The sequence below is a fragment of the Myiozetetes cayanensis genome, unplaced genomic scaffold, assembly GCF_022539395.1.
Source record: "Myiozetetes cayanensis isolate MyiCay16 unplaced genomic scaffold, myiCay2020 scf2-11, whole genome shotgun sequence".
NCBI lineage: Eukaryota > Metazoa > Chordata > Aves > Passeriformes > Tyrannidae > Myiozetetes > Myiozetetes cayanensis.
Genome location: NW_026087411.1, coordinates 33,062,124 through 33,082,431, shown reverse-complemented (window position 1 = coordinate 33,082,431; position 20,308 = coordinate 33,062,124). Strand labels below are relative to the sequence as shown.

General features: G+C 40.4%; 1 protein-coding gene across 1 annotated transcript in view; it reads left to right on the top strand.

The window, feature by feature from the left end:
- The first annotated feature begins 11,837 nt into the window (after positions 1–11,837).
- The window catches only part of LOC126640057 (opsin-5-like), a 28,746-nt gene continuing 20,275 nt past the window's right edge, over positions 11,838–20,308 (top strand). Inside the window, exons 1-2 of the mRNA XM_050315547.1 lie at positions 11,838–11,958; positions 19,973–20,178. Of these exons, the coding sequence (XP_050171504.1) occupies positions 11,838–11,958; positions 19,973–20,178 (327 nt within the window). The remainder of the gene's footprint in view (positions 11,959–19,972; positions 20,179–20,308) is intronic.

The window sequence follows — 20,308 nt, the reverse complement described above, 5'->3', positions numbered from 1 at the left end:
ATGAGACTCTCTCAAAGCTATTAAGCACTCTGACAGGTAGACTTTCCTGGCTGCTTCTGCTAGCCCACATATCAGTGTATTAATTACTGTTCTGGAGCAGTCCAACAACAATATGCTTGGTTTTGTCCATTCTTTTCCTGCACAGGTGATGGAAAGTATCCTAAGTGTCTTTGCCCAGCTGTTTGACATGTCCCTTTGGAGCCTGAGAAGTCATTTTCAATCATTTGAATGAAAATATCCTGAGACAGTATAATACTGGAATGACATATTTTTATATCACCAAAGTGGATAATCTGAGGCTGAGCCAGAAATTCTTCTCTGAGAGAAGAAGGGTTTCTGTTCCTCTTTACTGCATAACCCTTTTTCCCATGGTGTGGAAGACATACTCCTTCCAATGTCAGCTGCATGTAATGGGGGTAGGTTGGGGCATATACACATCTAAAGTGAGAGAAATCAGACTCTCTGGTAATGGGTGTGAAGGGGCTCAGCACCAGAAATCAAAAACATAACTGCAAAGTTCTGAAGCAAGTAGAAAAGGCACAGCTCAGAATTATCATCATTAAAGGTGTCAGACCAGAGGTGGACTCAAGGACCTATTCAACAAAACATATCACCTTATTCCTGAGATTTTAGCAAATATACACAAAGAGAGGTAACAACTGAGCTGTTGGTAAGATCTATATGATCTCATGTGGAACACAGATTTAGGTTATAGATTAAAAGATTTAGGAGGATAATTGCGAATTAGATATGTTCAGTCAGAGCTCTCCATTTGTCATTCCTGCAGTGCTCCTGAGCTGTGTTCTCTGTCACGGGGACAGCATCAAGAAAGCATCCGAAAGATGAGATTTCTTTGTGGTTTCCTCTGTTGTTCACACAGGTCAGAAGGTTTTCATTCTTGACTAACAGCTGGTTGGAGTGTTTGTATTCATCCTTTCTCAGTCTCCTGCTGCTGTTTTTCTTTCCAGAAACCCCAAACAGGGTGAAAAATTTAGCATTTCTGCAGAGAGCCATCCTGGCTGCCATGGTGTGAATGACTCTGTTGGCTGTTTTGCTGTGGGGAGAGAAGGACCCTCAAGAGAATGGAGGCACAACCTTCTGTCTATGACTGATTGTTAACATTTTTGTGAGTTTGTCACTTGGAATTACCCAAATGTCTTTCAGTCTGACTTTATCTTGCTCCAAGTGGAAATGAATGTTCAGTTGTAGTATAGCCACAGTACAGATAGCTCTACTGGCTCCTCTTTCCAGCCAGGATGTTAAAGAATCATTTCTTGTAGCCTTTTAAAGAAAACCCTCAATAGCCTTGAGCTTTACAATTCTCCTTTGAAAAGACACAATGAAATTGAAAGCATTATGAGAAAGCAAATACATCTTATCTCTGACTTAGTATAAGAAAAGAACCCTAAAACTCACCACAGGTACAAACGAGGCTCAGGTCACACAGCTGATATGTGGCCAAGGCCTCAGATTGACAGGGATTTGTTGGGTTCTTCCTAGTTAAATAAAATGTCCTTTGTGAAAGGCCTTGGCATCCTAACAGTGAAAAATGCTGTTCAAATTTGAGGCTTTATTTTTCCAGTTTGCATTGGTAAAGTGACCTGAGGACAGTCTGACAGCATTTTGAAAGCTCACTTCTTGTGTCTCTGTGAACAGTGATGGTCTCTGTTTTTCCCTCAGCAGACGCAGCCTTGGCTGACTTGCTCAAAGGATTATGAGTGAAAATGGGCAATATGATTGCAGTGCCCAACTCCTTGGCCATGTTGTCAAGCTGCAGAAGTTTGATGTAACTTCTCACCTCTTCTGACCTTCTACCTTGCTTAGTAGTCTGTGCTCTTGCCTAGGTAAGCACCCCATTTATTTATACACCAAGCAAACAGCCCTGAAAAGCTGATACTCCTTTTTTTGAAGTGCTGAAGAACTTTGCCATTCATTTACAAGATCAGAGAGACTGTAATTTTCAGGCAAGCCACTCACAAATCCCTGCTGAAGCTGTTTCTGTTTCTTCTCTGAGAAGTCATCTGCTTCCATCCTTTCCCTAAACTCATGTCAGAGCAGAGTCCTTGCAAAGAGCACTGATGTTTTAAAATTTTCCAGGGAAAGAAGAGACAATATTTTCTGTTCTGTAGGTTATATGTTGTGCTGAGTCTCTTCCTCTTGTACAAAAGCTGCATTCCTCCATATAGAAAAGTGTGGAAGTTACTGATACCTATTACTTATCCTTTGTTGTCACCCTTTTGATTTGAAGTCGCAGTGTCAATACCATTTTGTTAAGGACATCAGCTTGGAAATGTGAAACACTTCAAAGTTTAACAAAAGAAAAATAATTGTCTTTAGATATGTCTTGATATATCTTGCATCAGTGTTTACCATGAAGAAGGCTGACATCTATAGCCTTTTTATGTACCACCAGGGCATCGTGAAACTTCCTGAGGCAATGGTGTCTCTGTCTTCTGAAAAATGTTGATCCCAACCTTGTGATAAAGACACAGACAGATAATCACTGTTGCCCTTTCTGAATGTCCTTTTAAGAGAAGAGGTTAGTAAAGTATGTTAGTAATTCTCACCTGATATTATTATAGGCTGAGAAAGCTTTACCTGAGTTTTACCTCAGTAAACAGTCTTTGGCAGTCCTTGTAATCCTTACATCTGAAACTACTTCTCTCTTGCGGGTGGTTGGGACTGGCACATAGCTTTAAATTTGCAGAGAGGAGCAGGCTGATAGAGTGATGGCACACATGCTTTTTCTTTAGGAAATACTGCTGGACAGCAGTCAGCTAAAAAAAAACAAACAAAAAACCCAAAAAAAACCACCAACAACAAAACAACAGTGAAGTGAGACAATCTACCTTCTGGTTTTGTACAAGTCCTCGTTTTGTATGGGAAAGAAAATAAATGAGCACTTCAGCTCCACGAAATCCATATAGGAGAGACTGTAAAGAGAATCTGCCTTTCTCTACACATAAAAAGCTCAGGAAGAGAGGGTGGGGTGGGTAGTGCTGATGAGGGGAGAGGCAGGCTGAAGTGCTGCAACAGACACAAGAATCTGCCTCTGTGCCCTTGTCATCCCAACATCAGCCCCGTTTTTTGGCAAATGTGTGACTTCATGCGTGCTTTATCCATCTTTGAGGTAGAATCTGGAGCTCTTGTATTGTAACTTCAAGAGGCAGGAACTGTTTAGAGGAGGTGCTGGGGATGAAGCATGGCTGGTTGTGGTGGTGGGGCTCAGGTGTTAGAAACTCAGTGGAGCAGCAATGTTGCCTCTCCTCCTCCGCCCCTGAGGGGCACTCTTTTGAAATCATCATCTGGTTGTGTTTTACCTATAGGTTAACCTACAGTGTATCTATAGTGTTTCCAAAATATTCATAGGCAGAGCTAGGGAAGCCGATGCCCTAACATTTGACAGAGGTTTCCGGCATTACAAAATATACAGATTGTGACATTTTTTGTTTTCTTTCACCTGTGTCGTGGCAAATGAACTTGAATCTAGCCTTTAATAAATAAAAGCTTAATGAAGTAAAAATTACTTCTGTAAAATCCCACAGTTTGAAGGGATTTGCGTCTCCTTCCTCCCTAAAAGAGTGAGTATGCTTTAATTTGGTTATAAAATATTGTCTATACACAGTATGTTGGCAGAAAGCTGTCTGCTACAAAATGCCAAATTAAATTCTGAGCCAGAATGGAGTCCCTGTACACAACACTTGTATTCTGTGGCCTAACAATGGTTCTGTTAAAACTGTTCATGTGAGGAAATAATGTCTGTGATAAAACGCATGAGTTTTACTGCATGGTCCAGATACCTGGGATTTATATGGAATTCCTTTGGCAGTCACACAAAGAGTCAGTAGGTACCTAGTGGTAATCCAAGTTTGCTTTCCCAGAAATTGCGCTCCTGACTTCTTCCCCAAGTTTGGAAGAGAAACTTGTGGTTTGTCAAAACATAGTGGTCACGCTAACTTTCCAGAATGTGGACATTAATGTTAGAATCATATATCCTGTTGAACAAGGGAACAAGGGACTTTTACCGCTTTGTAAGTATGAGTACATTGTTTGTGTCTCTTTAATATATTTTTGTTGTATGGAAAAGTACTATCCCAAAGTAAATTAAATCATATAATGGAAAAGGTATTTCTATTTTCCTCTTTCTTGGGAACTTAGACATGAAGACTTCTGAGTGCTGATATTTTAATGTGTGGATCAAAACCTAGTATCTGAGAAGAAATAAAAGGATAATGTTTGATGTTAAGGAACAATGTATAAGAAGTAAGGAAAATTGTCTTTTCTCCATAAAAACTTTATACCTTTGAGTTGATTATGCATTGTTATATAGCTTGGGAGTAATTCTCTAAACACTTCTACTGTTTTCAAGTGATCTCGTAATATGTCAGATGCACTGCAAGCTCTAATCTTCTCTGCATGAATGACATTCTCGGTACTCTGGAAGTGTCCATTATCCCTGTTAGTCCATGGGATGAGCAGAAGCATGAACTAGGTAGCAAGAAAAAAAAGCATATTTCCTTTTCGGCATCCTGAGAGGATGCATTCCTTCTTTTTTTTAACAGAAAAACAGTAAATAAAAACAGTGGACTTGGAGGAAGTCCATAGAGGGTAAGAGCAGAAGAAACCAGCATGTCTAGGACTCCTCTGCTTACAGCAATTTCCTAGACTGGTCACTGTTATGAGACACTGCTCCCACACCTGCTGGAATGCTAGTATTAAGGACTTCATAGGAATCTACGGTATATAGTTTATAATAACAACTGGCACCTGGAAATATTTAGATGGATTCAGCTGACAGAAGCATAACACCAGGTTAAGATTATTTATATTCACAGTAATTTCCTCCTCGTGTGATGTATTCTCTTAATCCAGGATTAAATTCTAATTGTGGCTAAGTCCTCGGAAAGCTCATCACTTTGAGTGGAAGTTTTAGCAAGTTAACATACCTGAGGTTTGAATGAGAAGTTGCAGGGTGTGAATCTTAATATACTGTAATTTCTGGATGTTTTGTGCAAGGCAAACACAAATTAAACTAAAGGAATGAAGAGAGAATCGTCATAGGCTCTGTTCTCAGACATGATGAAAAAGGCAATGGGATGAAAGCACAGTGCCTTAAGTTTTGCTCTGGTTTATGCTACCTGCACACAATCTTATCTGAAAACATTAAGATAAAAATCTGTGTTGTGTTGCTAGTTTGGATGTTGGAGCTGATTATGTAAAGCAAAAGCATTGTCAAAAAGCAAACCCACACTTTTTTCAAAGTGGTCAGAATGAATCTGTGCATAATTTGGTGCAGGACAACAGATGGAGTTAGGCAGAAGGTTTACTTTGTTCTATGATTTTTTATACGAATGAACAAAACTTTACTGAAGCCAATGCAGCTTTATCCAGGCTCTATCTGCCTGATTTGTGTGTAACCTGTAGCCCCAGAAATACAGTTATTGCTATTGCTAGTTATATGCCGCAGGCTATGTACTGGCATTGCAGTATTAATGCATGCCAGGTTTGCTTGGCCTCAAATTGCCTTGGTCTGCCTGGAACTTCATTTTATCTGGCTTAGCTGTGACAGAAATTTATTTTAATTATCAGCTGACTATTTCCTTATTTGTTTTTCTTGGTTTCTAAAAATCATGGGATATAACTACAATTTTTGTACAGGCAAGTGTAGCAAGTAGTTTTTCCGTGTAGAGTGAAATATTTATTACACCATCGTAATGTTGCAGTGTAAAAGAATATAGGCCTGGCTTGGCAGTCGAGGGCTTGCCTGAGGCGACCCAGGATGTGGGGGAGAGGAGTGCAGACATGGAGGGGATAAAAATAGAGGTCATGAGAATGTCAGTTCAGGCCTATGAACAGCTCAGCAGCAAACAGTTAAACCCTGGAAGCGAGCACAACTGGTTTATAGGTAGCAGAGAAAACAGAAGTATACACTGTATGTAAGATACTTTTTGCACAGGTCATTCAGACATAATGTGGAGTTGCAGACAAAATAAAAAGAACAAGGTGTAAAGCATGAAAGAAAATGTACCAAAAGGAGCCCCAGGTGGAATTTAGAAAGAGAAGGAAGAAATAAGCAGCTTCAACATCATGCTCTTTGGGCACTGCCATCGTACTTCTCCCAGGAAAAAAAACAAAATAGGAAAAAATTATGACTCCCAGTAACTATTCCCTACCCCTGACTGAAGCCAACAGCCTGAAGACTTTCAAGGGAAAGAGCGGAAGGGCAGATGCTAGGAAGTATGTGTTTTACTGAATAATTATTGAGACTTTTTCTCATGTCTTTATTTATTTTCTTTTGTCATAAAGCATTTCAAAATGTATTTAATTTATGTTTCCCTTTTCTTTTCCTCTGTCTAATTCCAAATTTGCTGAATTTGCAATACTCCCTAGAATGCAGCATTAAGTTTCTCCTGACATGAAAGTCCTGCTGATACATGAAGCGCTGGGGATTTTGCTCTTCCTTTTTCCGCAAAGAGTGATTTCTTCACACGAGTCAAAGTGACAGGTCATTAAGTGCACCTGCCACTGTTAGTGTGCTTCTAGGTTTGGTAAGCAGAAAAAAACCCCAGCACATTCTGCCTTTTTGAAACCAACACCTAAGCAATTAAGGATCACTTTCCATGGTTCAAAACATGTATAATAAATATCCAGAAATTCTGGATGAGATTGCAGGCGTATGATATGATGCAAGCCCATATTTGGGGAAAATTGACGCTCTAGCTGGGCTCCCCTCTACACTGGAGCACCGAAGAGCTGCTGCAACACAGGCAGTTAAAGCACCCCAGTGACAGAATACCCAGTCAGTAGGTCTGAAGTAGGTTTGTCTTAATCTGTAATGAGCTCCTCAGGGATGACTGGAAGGCTTTTAAAGCCAAAAAGCCAAGTTTTGCTAGAGCAGGAGCTATGGTAATATTCTTTTAATAAAAAAATAAATCAGTTCAACTCATGAAGACAGATTAGAAATAAAAGAGCCTGTACTCCTCTGTGCCACAGAGAGGCTCCTGTCTTTCAGCCATTCGTCATCTGTGGCTGCCAAGAGCGGTTCCTTCTCTTCCTTAGGAAACTCTCTATCTCAGAAACAGGGCTTCGCACACTTCACTGGGATCTCTCACAAGCTGATTCAGCTGTTCAGAAGGTTTTAGTTTCCTTTACCATCACCTATACTACTCAGTCTAAGTTCAGTTCAGAGCAGGCAGTTTAAATAATACAAACTCTAAGTGACCTAATCTACACAAAGTAGTTTCCATTCTCTTGAATCATCTTTCAGCATGAAAGTAGTAAATATTTGAAGCTGCAAGGCAGCCTGTCCTCATATTAGCATCAATCTAAACGCTGTTCCTTGAGAAATTGTTGATTTTGAACTGTATATTGCAGTAATAATTGCTGACCAAGCATTCTTTTCCTAACAGGTAGTTTTCTAGATCTAGAATTTCTAGAGCACAATTCCTCAGAGAAACATTAGCATTCAGGATTGATGAGAATAAGAATAAAGTATGAAGCAGAGTAGGCTAACGTCCATTGAAAAGTCCACTGAACTTGGATATTAGAAAGAAATTTTTTACAGAGAGAGTAATCAGACATTGGAATGGACTGCCCAGTGGATTCACTGTCCCTGGAGGTTTTTAAGATGAGACTGGATGTGGCACCTGGGGCCATGGTCTAGTAACCACGGCAGTGTTGGATCAAGGGTTGGACTTGATGATCTCAGAGGTCTTTTTCTCCTTAATTGATTCTATGATTCTATGAAATCATGGCAGAAGTACGGATTTAACAATTCATTATATGATGCAACCATTTTCTTAACTGAATTTGGCAAGTAACTTGTTTTAAGCGTTACTGACCAGATTTGTTAATAAGATTTCTTTTCATTCAGTGGGTGTTAGAATAAACTTTGTGCAAATCATTTCAACAAGCAGGGTGCAAACACATGATCTGATTTTGGAAAAATCACCTGTTACTGATATGAAATGCATTGTTTCACTACCTCAGTGAAATCTATAGGCATAACTATCATTGATGATTATTCCTTGCAAGACTAAGTGACGTCTTATTGAATATTTACATTTTTTCTTTTTATAGTATTTTATAGAATATTCTAACGAAAAATGTAAATTAAAAATTAAAATAATTTTTTGAAAAGAATGTAGAGATGTTCCTACTAATATACCATTGAATTTGCCTTGAAATGCCCAAATTATATTTCTCTAAAATTTCAGAAAATTTTATGCCTTACACATACAAAAGTGTATTTTTATTTCACATTGCCTCTTTCTATCTGCTTATGGTTTATTTTAACTCATCCCTTGTGTGTATTTTTCCTCTTGCCTCCTCCCTCTAACGTCTTTTTCTTTAATCCATGTACAGCAGGTATCATGCAAAAATAGTGCTGTGAGAACTTACACCAGCTTTCTGACAAAATCATTCCTTTGGCAACTACCCCATTCTTGGTGCTCCTCAGGGAAAACAGGTGCTTGCTAGAAACATTCATCATATGTTTTCTGTCACACACAAATTTTATTTTTTAGGATTTTGCTGTTGCCATGTATTAGAAACAGTATGCCAATTCTAATGTAGCTAGCCTGAGTATGTCAAGCCAGTTAATGCTACTGTAATACTTGCCTTGTTGGGCTGGTAACACTTTCAAAGCGTTTAGAGAGGCAAACAGGGATTAAAAGGCTGTTGCACATTTTTAGCAGCCCCAATAGGAGGTACCTGCTGGTTTATATCCACTCTTAATTGGCTTTGCCTGCCTCCTCAGAGACCATTGGTTGGCCTGGGGTGTTCATAACATGGGCTTTTTTGATCTGTTGTGTCATAACCTGGTTATTTCATCACTTGCTTTGCTCAGGTGTCCTGAGGTACCAATTAATGCAGCGGGTTTCTCCATTCATTGACATTCGAGTAACAGCTGCCCTAAACCCTCAGGCGTAACCATCCGATTACTACTGAACCAGCAGTAGTTTTAGTGAGGTCATTTAGATGTCAGCTGGCAGAGGGGTGTGCAGGGTTGACCACAATTCAATTGTGCTGGTTGTGGAGTCCCTTCCAGAGGGTCTATGGAGAGCACTTTGCAGGAGGACTGTCTCAGACAGGTGTTGCTGTTCACAGGCAGGGCTTGCTGCTCTGCTCCCAGACCTGCGTAGGCAGGGGTGTGCCTGCTTCCTGGCTCGGCAGGAGTGGGGAAGGCCACCTGTCATCTGCTGAGAGAGCACCTTTAAGTCCAGGTCTCCGGAACCACCACAGCCTCTCTTCCTGCCGGAGGTGGGTCATGTGGCTCTGCTATACCTGGTAGGAAGATCACAGTGGGGGAAAATGGATCCACAAGTTTTGGGCGAGCAGAGGGAGTGTGATAGGAAGAACTGTGGCAACAGACTCCCAAGGCACATTTGTATTGCTTGTGTCTCTCCTGCAGACCCAGCCTGTAGTTCCTACATATTTAGGAAGGGGTGCTTTATGGTCTTTGCATGTCCAAATTAGTTTTTTCACACACCTTCCCAGAGACATAACTATGTCAAACACAGTAATTTCTCTGTACCACTACAGCACTTCAGTTTTCTTCTCCTCTTATGGAAATGCCCATAGCAAATGCAGCTCTATTCCTTTCAAAGCACTTTGTGAAGATAGTGAAGGCACTCAGGATAATCCCTGTGAGGCCAAGTAAATTGGTCACCACCAAAGCACTGAGAGACATTAAACTAGGCACCTGCAATCTGCAGAGGGAGCATTTCCTTCATTTGGAAACACAGTGACCTGCAGATACAGGAAACAAACCATAGGAGTTTGCAGAGGCAGGAAGGAGAAAACTACAAGCAGGCCAAGATATTAATCACTCAGTGTAATGTGTGAAGACCAGCGGGGAAAACAATCATCATTTTTCCTATTTATCCCAACCCTACATCTGAACAGTGATCCACTTGTAGGTCAATAACTAGCTAGAAATTGCTACTGTAGCTCAGTGCTGAAAAAGTGTGATTGTGCACACATTCCCAGTGAAAGCTGATATACATCCAGGGCTTTGCTGGGGACCACAGGTACTTACATGGCAACCTCAGAGAGCAGCCACACAGTAGAGAAAAGGCCACATGTGCTGGACATGCCAGACAGCCTTGTGAGGGCTGTCTGCAAGGTCAAGAGATACCTGAAACTGGAGTGAGGGTGAGAATATTGGAGGCAACCTGGTACTGTTGCAGAAGCACAACAATAAAGGACTTTGGCCTCAAGACCACCGCTAGGGCCATTTTTAATCGCTGAGCTGGTTAAGTCCCTGGTCACTCTGTCAGTAAGGTCAGTCTGCTAAACAGTGAGCTTTAGAAGCTTGTTGGGGTTCGATTCCAGCTGTCTATAGACAGTCAGAGGAAGAGGTCTCTCAAAGAGTCAGCAGAAGGCAAGTGGTAGTGGTTGGAAAAATCGGGCCACTTGGCTGCTGAAATGTGATCTGTGGGAGCTGTCAGACCCATCCTGTTGGAGAAAGAGAGAGCAGCACTCCAGTGACTGGTACAAGAGCAAAATTTCTGGGGACAAGTCAAGCCTACTGCCCTTGCAAGAGACTTCAGTGAAGCAGGTGTGTGGGTCACTGTCCTGACCATCAGCAGGAAGGTGAGAGGCTTTTGTCTTTCATCACAACGTGGCTATGTTTCCCCTCTCACTGTAAAGGATTGCTCTGCCCTTTTATTCTCATCATACTGCTGTTATTCCCCTCTTGTGCGGTGATGCTTCCATAACAAACACAGGGAAAGCTTGAGAGGAGCAATGAATCTGCCTCAGGAGGGACAAAACCAGCCTGTGGACAGTGGAAGTTCACAAGTGAAATGCTTTGCTTTCTCCAACTGGGTACCACCATTGGGGTAAATTTGCTGCCCAGCGTGAGAAGGGACAAGCTAGTCCAAGACAGTCATAGGGATTTCAGGGCAGTAAGAGTGTTGATCAGCAAGAAAATGTTGCTGCTCCAGATTCATTAATTTAGACTCAAATTTTTTAATTATGACTGCAACCAGATTGGTAAGAGAGGCCATATCTGAAATACAATTGATACCTCAGAAAAGACTGAAAATACTGTAAATTGACACAAACCATGAGCAACAAATCACCCCAACAAGACAAAAATCTCTATTTTCAACAGTGTGGGAAAACCTCACACTGTACTTGGAGCTTATGCGTAGATTGGACGGTGCTTAGGAGTCTAAAAGCATGATTTACTCTTTTTTTCAACCTGTGTAGGAAATTATCTTCCCTTCTTTTAAAATTAACAATTATCCTGACGGTAAAGTAACTTCATAACTGACTTTTTCTGCTATGTTAAAGTCACATTCTCAGGTAGTGACACCTCCCCATTGTTTTTTACTGTGCCTTTTCTTTTTTTTCTTTTTAGTCTGTGTGAGAGTTTTCCTGAATTTCATTTGAACTAAAACTCCAGTTGTCTTCAGTGAAGACAGAAAGATGAAAGTACAGCTATTTTAGCAATATATCAGTATGGTGTGGGTGTGCCTGTGAACCTGCAGGTTATGTGATATCACCTTATTTTAAAGGAAGTTGTCTTTTTGTGGATAAACGCTCTTCATTAAAGATTTCTGCACATAGCAGTAATAAGGATGCAAGGAAATCTGCTGTCTTGTGCTGGCCACAGGTTGTCAGGCTGTATTAATAGATAGGATTAGTGAAGAATAGGTCAGAAGGCTGCAAAGCCCCTGTCCCTTGAGATTTCCTTCTTTAGATCATTAGTCTTACTGAAGAGCTCCCTTGAACACAGGGAGCAGAAACTGAGGAAAAGGCTGGAACCATTTTATTCGCCAGGACATACTGAGGAAGGGGTAATTTCTGGGTCATAAGCTCCACTGAAAATGTCTGTCCAGTTTTCTGCACAGGCACCCTGGAGGAACAACAACATCAGTTTTCTGACCAGAGAGGCAGCTGTAACAGAACAAGGAGAGACTATCATAGGTTTCTACCTCTTGGCTTTAGGTATGTATTTGGTTTGGATGTGAAAGGAAGCTCTTAAAGCAGAGTTTGTTATCAAGTTCAAAGTGATTCATTTAGGTTTCATCCCTAATGGAACAGGATGTTAGAAAATGCAACTTTTTTTTTCTTCAGCTATTACAAGATCAGAGAAGTACAGTTTGTTTTTGTTAAGAAGAGATTCATAATCAATGCAGAAATCTTGAGGAAAATTAAATAGTCAAGCATGTAAAATTTCTTTAAGTTCACTGAACTTAATATGAGGGAAGATAAAAAAAGTACCCCATCAGAAGTACACGATAATTCTGTGTCTTCTTGTGTCTCAGTAGCACTGAATTAATGTTCTCTGATTTGCAGAGCTACGGCTGTTGACAGTCAGTTGGTATCCTACAATTATCTCCTGCAGAGACACAAAACATGGTTCTGTAGTTTTTAACCTTTTTAACTGTACTGTTCTTGTCTTAAGTGTTTGATGCACATAGAAATTGACTTCTTCAAACAGGATCTATAAAAGGTCTAAAAACTAGAACGTTACCCTGTGTTAGCAGTCACAATACCAAGTGTTTATTTTAGTTCTGCTGGAAGACAGCACTAAAAGTGTATAATAAGGATTTGAAAATGGCATTCAGGATGAACTCACTCTGATCCCAGTGCAATTTTGGTTTGCTTGTTTAAATATTATCTATTTCAGGCAGGCTGTTGCTGAGTACAAGGAAACTTTATGGAATTTCAGAGTGCAGGCTTGCTAGGTAATAAAAAATTTCAACCATAAAACCTCACAGGAAAATAAAATAAAACTTAACTTTTATTAAATGTGTTCTTCTAAACAGCATATATAAAAATGTTTCTGCTTTTAAATGATTGGTCTAAACAGATTGTTTTCTTGTTCTAAGCTTATTGCATATTTCAATTAGCTTATTAACCTGCAACTTATGCTTGAAAAAAATCTGTGAAAGTTAAAATGTAAAATGCTAAGTATTTTAATATGTTTACATGAGACTTTCTTTTTTTATCTATAGGAAGTAGGGAAGAAAATGTTGTGCTTAGAACAAAACCAGAGATTCTAGTAGAAATATGTAAGGCTTCTATCTTAGGGAACTTAATTTGAAGAGTGGTCATAAGATAAATTAGATGTGTTCCAGTTTATCCAATCTGTTCACATCTGTGTAGTCCTTCATGAATAGCTGTGAAATGTCTGCACCATCAGCTAATGAAATAATCAGCTGCACTTAAGACTAGAAAGAATATCTTAGGTAAGCAAGGCCAGTCCCCTGCTGTGACAATACATAATCTCATTCACAAACCTATCGTGCTCCCTCATATAACTATCTAGGTTTTTTGATGATACTACTCACTCTTCCAATTGAAAGCCTGCTCTTAATTTTGTTTCCATGTGGGATACGAGCCTTTCCCTAAGTTCTTAGCTAAAGTGATCACACCAACTTTATGCCCTTTTTGTCACTTCTTTTAATTGAAATATTTTTTTCTGCCTGCAACTGACATCTTATGACCAGTCTGTGCTCCTGAAGGTGTAATCATGCCTTGAGGTTAACTTTTGTATTCTTATTTTAAGCAATTGAGTGTTTGGGGTTTTTTTTGGTTGGTTGATTTTAAGGAGGGACAAGGAAGTTTAATTATAATTCCTTTATCTCCTGTCATAATATCCTTTCCCCTGTCATCCCAGCATATCATCCTAGCAGTCTGATAGGCAGGACCGAATACGGCATCCAGGCAAGGTCTTGCCATCACTATTCAAAATAATATTTACACTTTCCCAACTCTACTGATCCCTCCTAGTGTTGCCTCTGCATCACACTGGTAGTTCAAACTTCTTCCCTCCATCAACTAACAGAGATGTTGTCCTCTGCTGCTTCATGATGGTGACCCCACATCTTCTAGCAAGTATGTAGGTACCTGAGCCTTTAGGTTGTATGTCTGTTGGGTTTTGACTGCTCCAGATCCTTCTGCCCAGCTTACAAGTGCTTGGCGTGTCATAGCTGCTGTTCTAGAAACTTACCTCCAGACTGAAGACTCAAGTTGCATTTCTAGCAAAGTATATACAAGCAGCAGTAGCACTACTTCAGTTTAAGTGTAGTGTGGATATGGTTAAAATTGATGGATGTAGGTATTTTGGGAAAAAATCTGTTGGTAATACATAAATCAGAAAAGTCCTCAAGTCATTTTCTCCTCAAAGATCTACTGTCGCACTTCTGCAAGCACCAGCCACAAAAATTTACAGCTATTAGTTTTATGTACACCAATAACTCAGTCTGTCCAGGGAGCAGTGGTGTGGCAGAACAAAGTACTCTGTCATGCAGACACACTCCTGCCCTTCTGGCAGCACAGGAAAAGCCCAGTCCATGCATTACCTTCCTGTACCTCCATTCCTTTAGGGGTCTGGCAAGACAATCTGTATTTGCAGGAGCCTATGGATACTTCCTTACGTGAAGCTCCAAAGATGTTCATATTTGATTCTTCTGGGTTTTTGAAAGCCTTGGAAAACTGTTTCAGTGACTAAACTCCCATAACTACTAAGTGTTTTCTTTTTTTGAGTCTTAATATCTCAGTGGAGCTTCTTGCAAATTCTGACATGCATTTCCAGCACCAAAGGGATGTATGTGGTTGGTGTCAGCACTTATGCAGGAGATGGGGTTCCTCTAAATCTCTTCACCTTCACAGGATAAAGTCCAAAAATCATTACCCTAGGCCAAGTCTTCCCACAGTCACAAGTCTTGACTGAGGATGGGACTCTCCAAGAACCATGATCTAACACCTTTTGCTGAGATAAGGCCTCTGTGTGCATTCCCTTCTGGAAATTCTCACATGTCGTAGGTAGCATGGATGTCATATGTGACAGACAAGACACTACTGTATGTGTCATACATGATACACCAGCCAGGCAGTTTCAGATCCAGAGAAGGGCTCCTCAGCACTCTGCATGGAAACCTGAGCTCACTGATTTAGTATACGAACATCACATGCAAACCGTCGTCAAAGTGCGTTTTGCAAATGCTGATGGATTTTGAGATCACTGCGCTGCTTCATGCCATCCAAGTCACTGTTTCATCACTCCCCTTGCTAATGCTTTGGCCAGGAGAACAGCAAAGGGTGGGGAAAATGCAATGCCAATTGGATAGAAGTGATCCATTCTCAGAGGGACTATCTGCAAGCGATAGCAGCCACTGAGTTACCCTTTGTTAGGTCATCTGTGCCAGCATTCTCTTTCTGAAGGCAGCACTCTCTTTCCCTCCTTCCCTTCAATGAGCTCAGAACTGTCATAGACAGACAGATGAAAGCTTGTTGTCCTGCTAGGGTTACATCTGATCCCTTTTTTCCTATCTCCTATGTGGTATAGTACTGTGGAAAATCGTTGTATAGTTTAAATTATGAGGTGCAATTTGAAAGTACTGCCCACTGCTGCTGGCTGCTAGATATGGAGGAAAAATATAAAGAATATATTTCTTTATAATTATTAATTGGAATTCTTAAGGGTTTTTTTCCCCTACATTGATACAAAATTTGTTCTGTGCTTGTTTTCCCTAGTTTCACGGTTAACTGGAACTGTTAGAATGAATACTTGACATAAAAGTAAATTTTAAGTCAGTAGGAGAGAGTATTTCTCAGAGAACAAATTCTGACTTTTTGTAAATGCTTCTATCAGAAAGACATGCTGAGAGCACTACCAATCCCATCAGAAAACAGGAACAGACCACAAGACCCAAACATGCCTTTAAAAGGCACATGTTTTTGAATGGTAATAGTAAACTGTTACTTGACAAGTGACAGAATGAGTGTTATTTTGGGACTTCGACAGATAAATCTAAGAAGGTGAGAAAGGAAACAAACTATTTGCAGAACATTCATCCACAAAATGATTGCATTTATTGAACAAATAATCTCTCCACGCTTTGTCAAGTCTGAAACATGATGACTCTTCTCTTTCCTGTCAGAACTGGCAATATGCCCTGGACAGGATACTGTGTGTGTATAATTGGCAGCAAAGACTGAAAACAGAGCAAGGTCACTTCACAGTTGCAATAGTTAATGACAGCTTTGCATATTCTCTGGATTTTATCACTGTTTTAAATAAAGTTTTCTAAGCTGAAAATCTTTTGCAGCAAACCTCTTTGGATAGGCATTTATGGTTGTGTATAGATAGTTGAATCAGTAACTGACTTCATTCATGCCTGCTCTGTATTGAAATGCTCAATCCCATTTCTATCCTAGAGAAAGGTTATTTGCTGAAGGAAGAGTCTAGTTTGTTTTGTGACATTCACCTTTCACTCTCATTTCTTGGATTCTTCCACTTAAGGCTCTATGAACATTTTAAACTGCATATGAGTGAGTTGTAACATCCATTTTTCTATTTTATTCTTGTGAGGTTTTACAAGTAAAGGCCATGCAATAATGTCTAGTAAGAGCAAGTCTAAGTACAATGCATAATAACCTGTCTTGGTTGGACACAGGTGAGGTCACCTATTGGAAAATGTGGATGATTCACTTTTACTACACTTAGCTCTGCAGAAACAATGTTAACAATGAAATTTCATGCAGCCTCAGGTGCTTATTGCTTGTTCAAATACCATCTCAGGTACATAAGAGAAAAACAGGATATATCTGGATGCTCAGGCTTGAGTCATTTCACAGAAATCTTTGCAAAATTGTAGTGTTCCTGCTCAACATTCCCAGAGTTAAACAATCTCAGTGTTTTCAGTTGTTTTCATCAGAGAGATTTGCAATGGCCTTAGTTGCTCTTGCTGGCTACTTTTCTGGTGTTTTCTTTGCATGGACTGGCGGGCATCACACTGATACTGGACTTTGTCAATAGGCTTTCAGTTCCTGACTACCACCAGCTTGCTTGGCAGCATTCCTGTGCCTCCCCTTCTTTCCTACCTTCTGTTTCATTGAGATGTCACCTGGTGACACCAAGGCACTTGGAAGTTCAGAGGTTTCTGTCTGGGCTCTGATCTACCCTGAGGCACATACTATGCAATGTAGTTGAGATCTTTGCCCTGATTGAGATGTCAGAGCTGTTGCTGTGCCCTCTCCCCATTGCATTTTCAACCTTCTTCCCTGTTATGTGTTTAGGGGAGAGAGGTTGTTTGGTTTGAGGTGTTTTTTCGGTTGGGGGTGGTTGTTTTTCTGTTTTGGGGTTTTTTAAATCAGTGAATCAATATAGGTAGCAACCTCAGACCAGCACACATCTATCTGATGGTGAAGAGATCCAGTGTTCCACAATCACTGCTGTAGTTGGTAGCATTTCTATGTGACCACTGCTTTTGTTACTCCATGATTTACTGAGAATTGAGTTCCTTCAGTGTCTTTTATTGTTTTTTAATCCTGGTATTAATATGGTTTACTACCCAGACAGATCATTTTAGGCACTGGATATGCCAGTGCAGATTCTCCATCTACTTTGCTTAAAAGGACTGTGCCTACCTGCAGAAGTCATGCTTGCTCTGTAACCTTATCTCCCTCAATGCTTCCCTCAACTCCAACCTCAGATTGTGAATGTAGTTCCAAAAAATTATCAAAAATACTGTGTCTCTGTTGTCTCCACCTAAAATGCGTAATGTTGTTTTATGTGACATTTTGCTCAATTGCTTCTTAAGATACTTTAACTGAAAACTCCCTTACCCTCCAGGCTCAGGGGAATTTGCCCTATTCCCAGGAAGGGCGGGTGTCTGACACTTTTAGGGTAGCCGTCCTATACATTACACTGAGTTGACAAAATTTTTCTATTTACAAAGGAACTGCCATTTCGTTTTGTCTGCCATCTTAGCACTATGTCTTCATAGTGCTTCATAGGGAAAAAAATTTCATGCCTACTGACTCGAAAACTATCCTACCTTACAGAAGTTAGAACTGACATACATAAACAACACAACTCTCATGTTTGCACTGCAGACTATCCCAATGTGCTCCCAAAACCTTCCTCCCCCAGTGCCTGCTCTGCCTATTTATAATACCTAGACTCAGACAACAGTCAGAAAATCCCTGACTGAAGGTGCATCCAATTGATTCAAAACAAGACTCGATTAAGAAACATTGTCACCTAGTGGCTAGAATAAGATGTATTTATAATTGTTGATCTTATAACAAGATATATATATATATAAAATATACGTGTGTATCTCAGTGTACCATTGCACCAGTGACTATTTCTGGTTAATACCATATGCTGACATTTCAGGTCTTCCCATTTCAAAAGCTCTTCAGTAAACCATGTGAATTTGCTAAGCAAGACAGAGCAGCAGCAGCTTGGCAATGCCGCAAACAGAAGTTATTAAAGGGAAATTTCTCCACAGAAAAAGCAGTTCATAGTGCTGTACAGAGATTGTCCCATCAACCACCTCCCCTCCCACTCCAAAGTATCCAGAGCACCTCAGCAGGGGTTATGTACCCAACTCCTCTGTTTGCAGAACAAGTGCCTTGCTCCTCGGCATTTCAGATCCTGATACTCTACATGGCCTGGAGATTCAGAGGCAATTTTCTCCCTCTCTTCTTAACCAAGGCAGCCTGGTGGTGCAGTGCTGGGTTCTTGACATATGAGGTGATGCTTCCTCGAGGAAAGCAACTGCCCTCTTGCTACAGCATTAAACACACCAGCCATCTCTCCTCTCATGAACTCCTTTGAATAACCAGAGATGCTGTGCAATGCCATCATGTCACATCCCTCTTTATTGTGTATATCCATCTCTTGCTGTGTTAATATACAACAGCCTTGCTCTGGGGTATTTGCTACTCGTGCCTGGGGAGAGGGCTGTGGATCAGCTCTTTTCTTACTCACCTGGTAGTGTCATACAATGGCATAAACCACCAGGTGTTGCATTCCTAATCCTGTCCTAGGCTGCAGACACTTAAAAGAGGATCATGTTTTGCTCCACCCTGCCAAGGTGAAGTGAGGCCACCAATGTCAAAAGTGTCAGAGCTGACCTGTGGGATAGGAACAGGGGTCAGCAGGAAGCCTGGTGCTGCCCGGCCTGCTGCTCAGCCCCTTTCCATCAGCCACCCTGGAGCCACCCCCTTCACTGGCTAAGCCACATTTTCAACACTGAGCCTGACACTTATGAATAAGCATTTTGTTAAGAATCATTCATTTCCAAGTGTCTATGTAATTTCAAAAAGTGAGATGCAAAGGAGTGGAGCAATTGCCATAGACATTTGGAAACTCTTAGGTCTCTCCAACTGAATAAGTGTCTGACTTTCTCAAGCTTTATAGTCATATCCCTTGTATTTTCTTTACAAACTGAGACACATGTACGTCAGGCATCTGTGTTCCTGGAGAGTAAGAGAGGGTACAACTTTCTTTTAAAAATAAATAAAAAGAGACTTTAAAATTCTGTTCAAAACATTCTCTTCATATGGATTATCAGGTGCATTACTGAAAAACATTCCCATTAGGGACAGACTTTGCTGCAAGGAGATCCTATACTGCTCTAAGAGAAGACAATTGTATTAGCTGCACTTCTCAAGAGAGGACTGGTGAAGTGGCTCTCTGGCTACGTGCATGAACCTTCTGTATCTATTTCTGTATACAACGTACCTTTACAGATGCAGCTTTGGGCAGATTGTTTGTAGTCTCTGCTTAGCTCTACCAATCTTTCCTCCTTCCTGTTTTCCTCAGATGTTACACTCCCTGAGTTTCTTCATGAATTTCATCTCCATGAATTTCATCCACTTATGGAAAAAAATACTTCTCTTGGACCTTAAAGGGTGGATCTTCAACAGTTGCAGCAGCAGCTCTTTGTATTTGTTCTGTTTTGTTATTGAAGTTACTCACTTGCTCCTGCTTCTGAAATGTACCCAGCTACTCAAAAAGCCTCCATGCCTAGGTTTTCTAGTGGATAATCTGGTTTAATATGCTTCTAATGGAGCCAAAGGGTAATTTTAGAAGAGATGTCATACTCAACTGCTTCTTGCTCTATTTGCTTTTTATATCATAGAATCATAGAATGGCTTGAGCTGGAAGGTACCTTAAATATTATCTAGTTCTAAGGATTTAATTTTTCGTTTCCAGGTTGGCTGTCTTGGTTTGGAAACAGCATTGTGATTTTTGTCCTGTATAAACAAAGACATCTTCTTCAGCCTACTGACTACCTCACATTTAACTTGGCAGTATCAGATGCTAGTATCTCCGTGTTTGGTTATTCACGGGGGATCATTGAAATCTTCAATGTCTTCAGAGATGATGGATTCATTATCACATCAATATGGACCTGCCAGGTAAGACTGGATTACACTTAATTAGACAATACAAGTGCAGCTATTTCTGTGAGTGTGCTGTATATAAATAACCAGACAGTTCCCAGAGAATGAAAAGAGATAGTGACTGACCTTTCAAAAGGGCAATGTT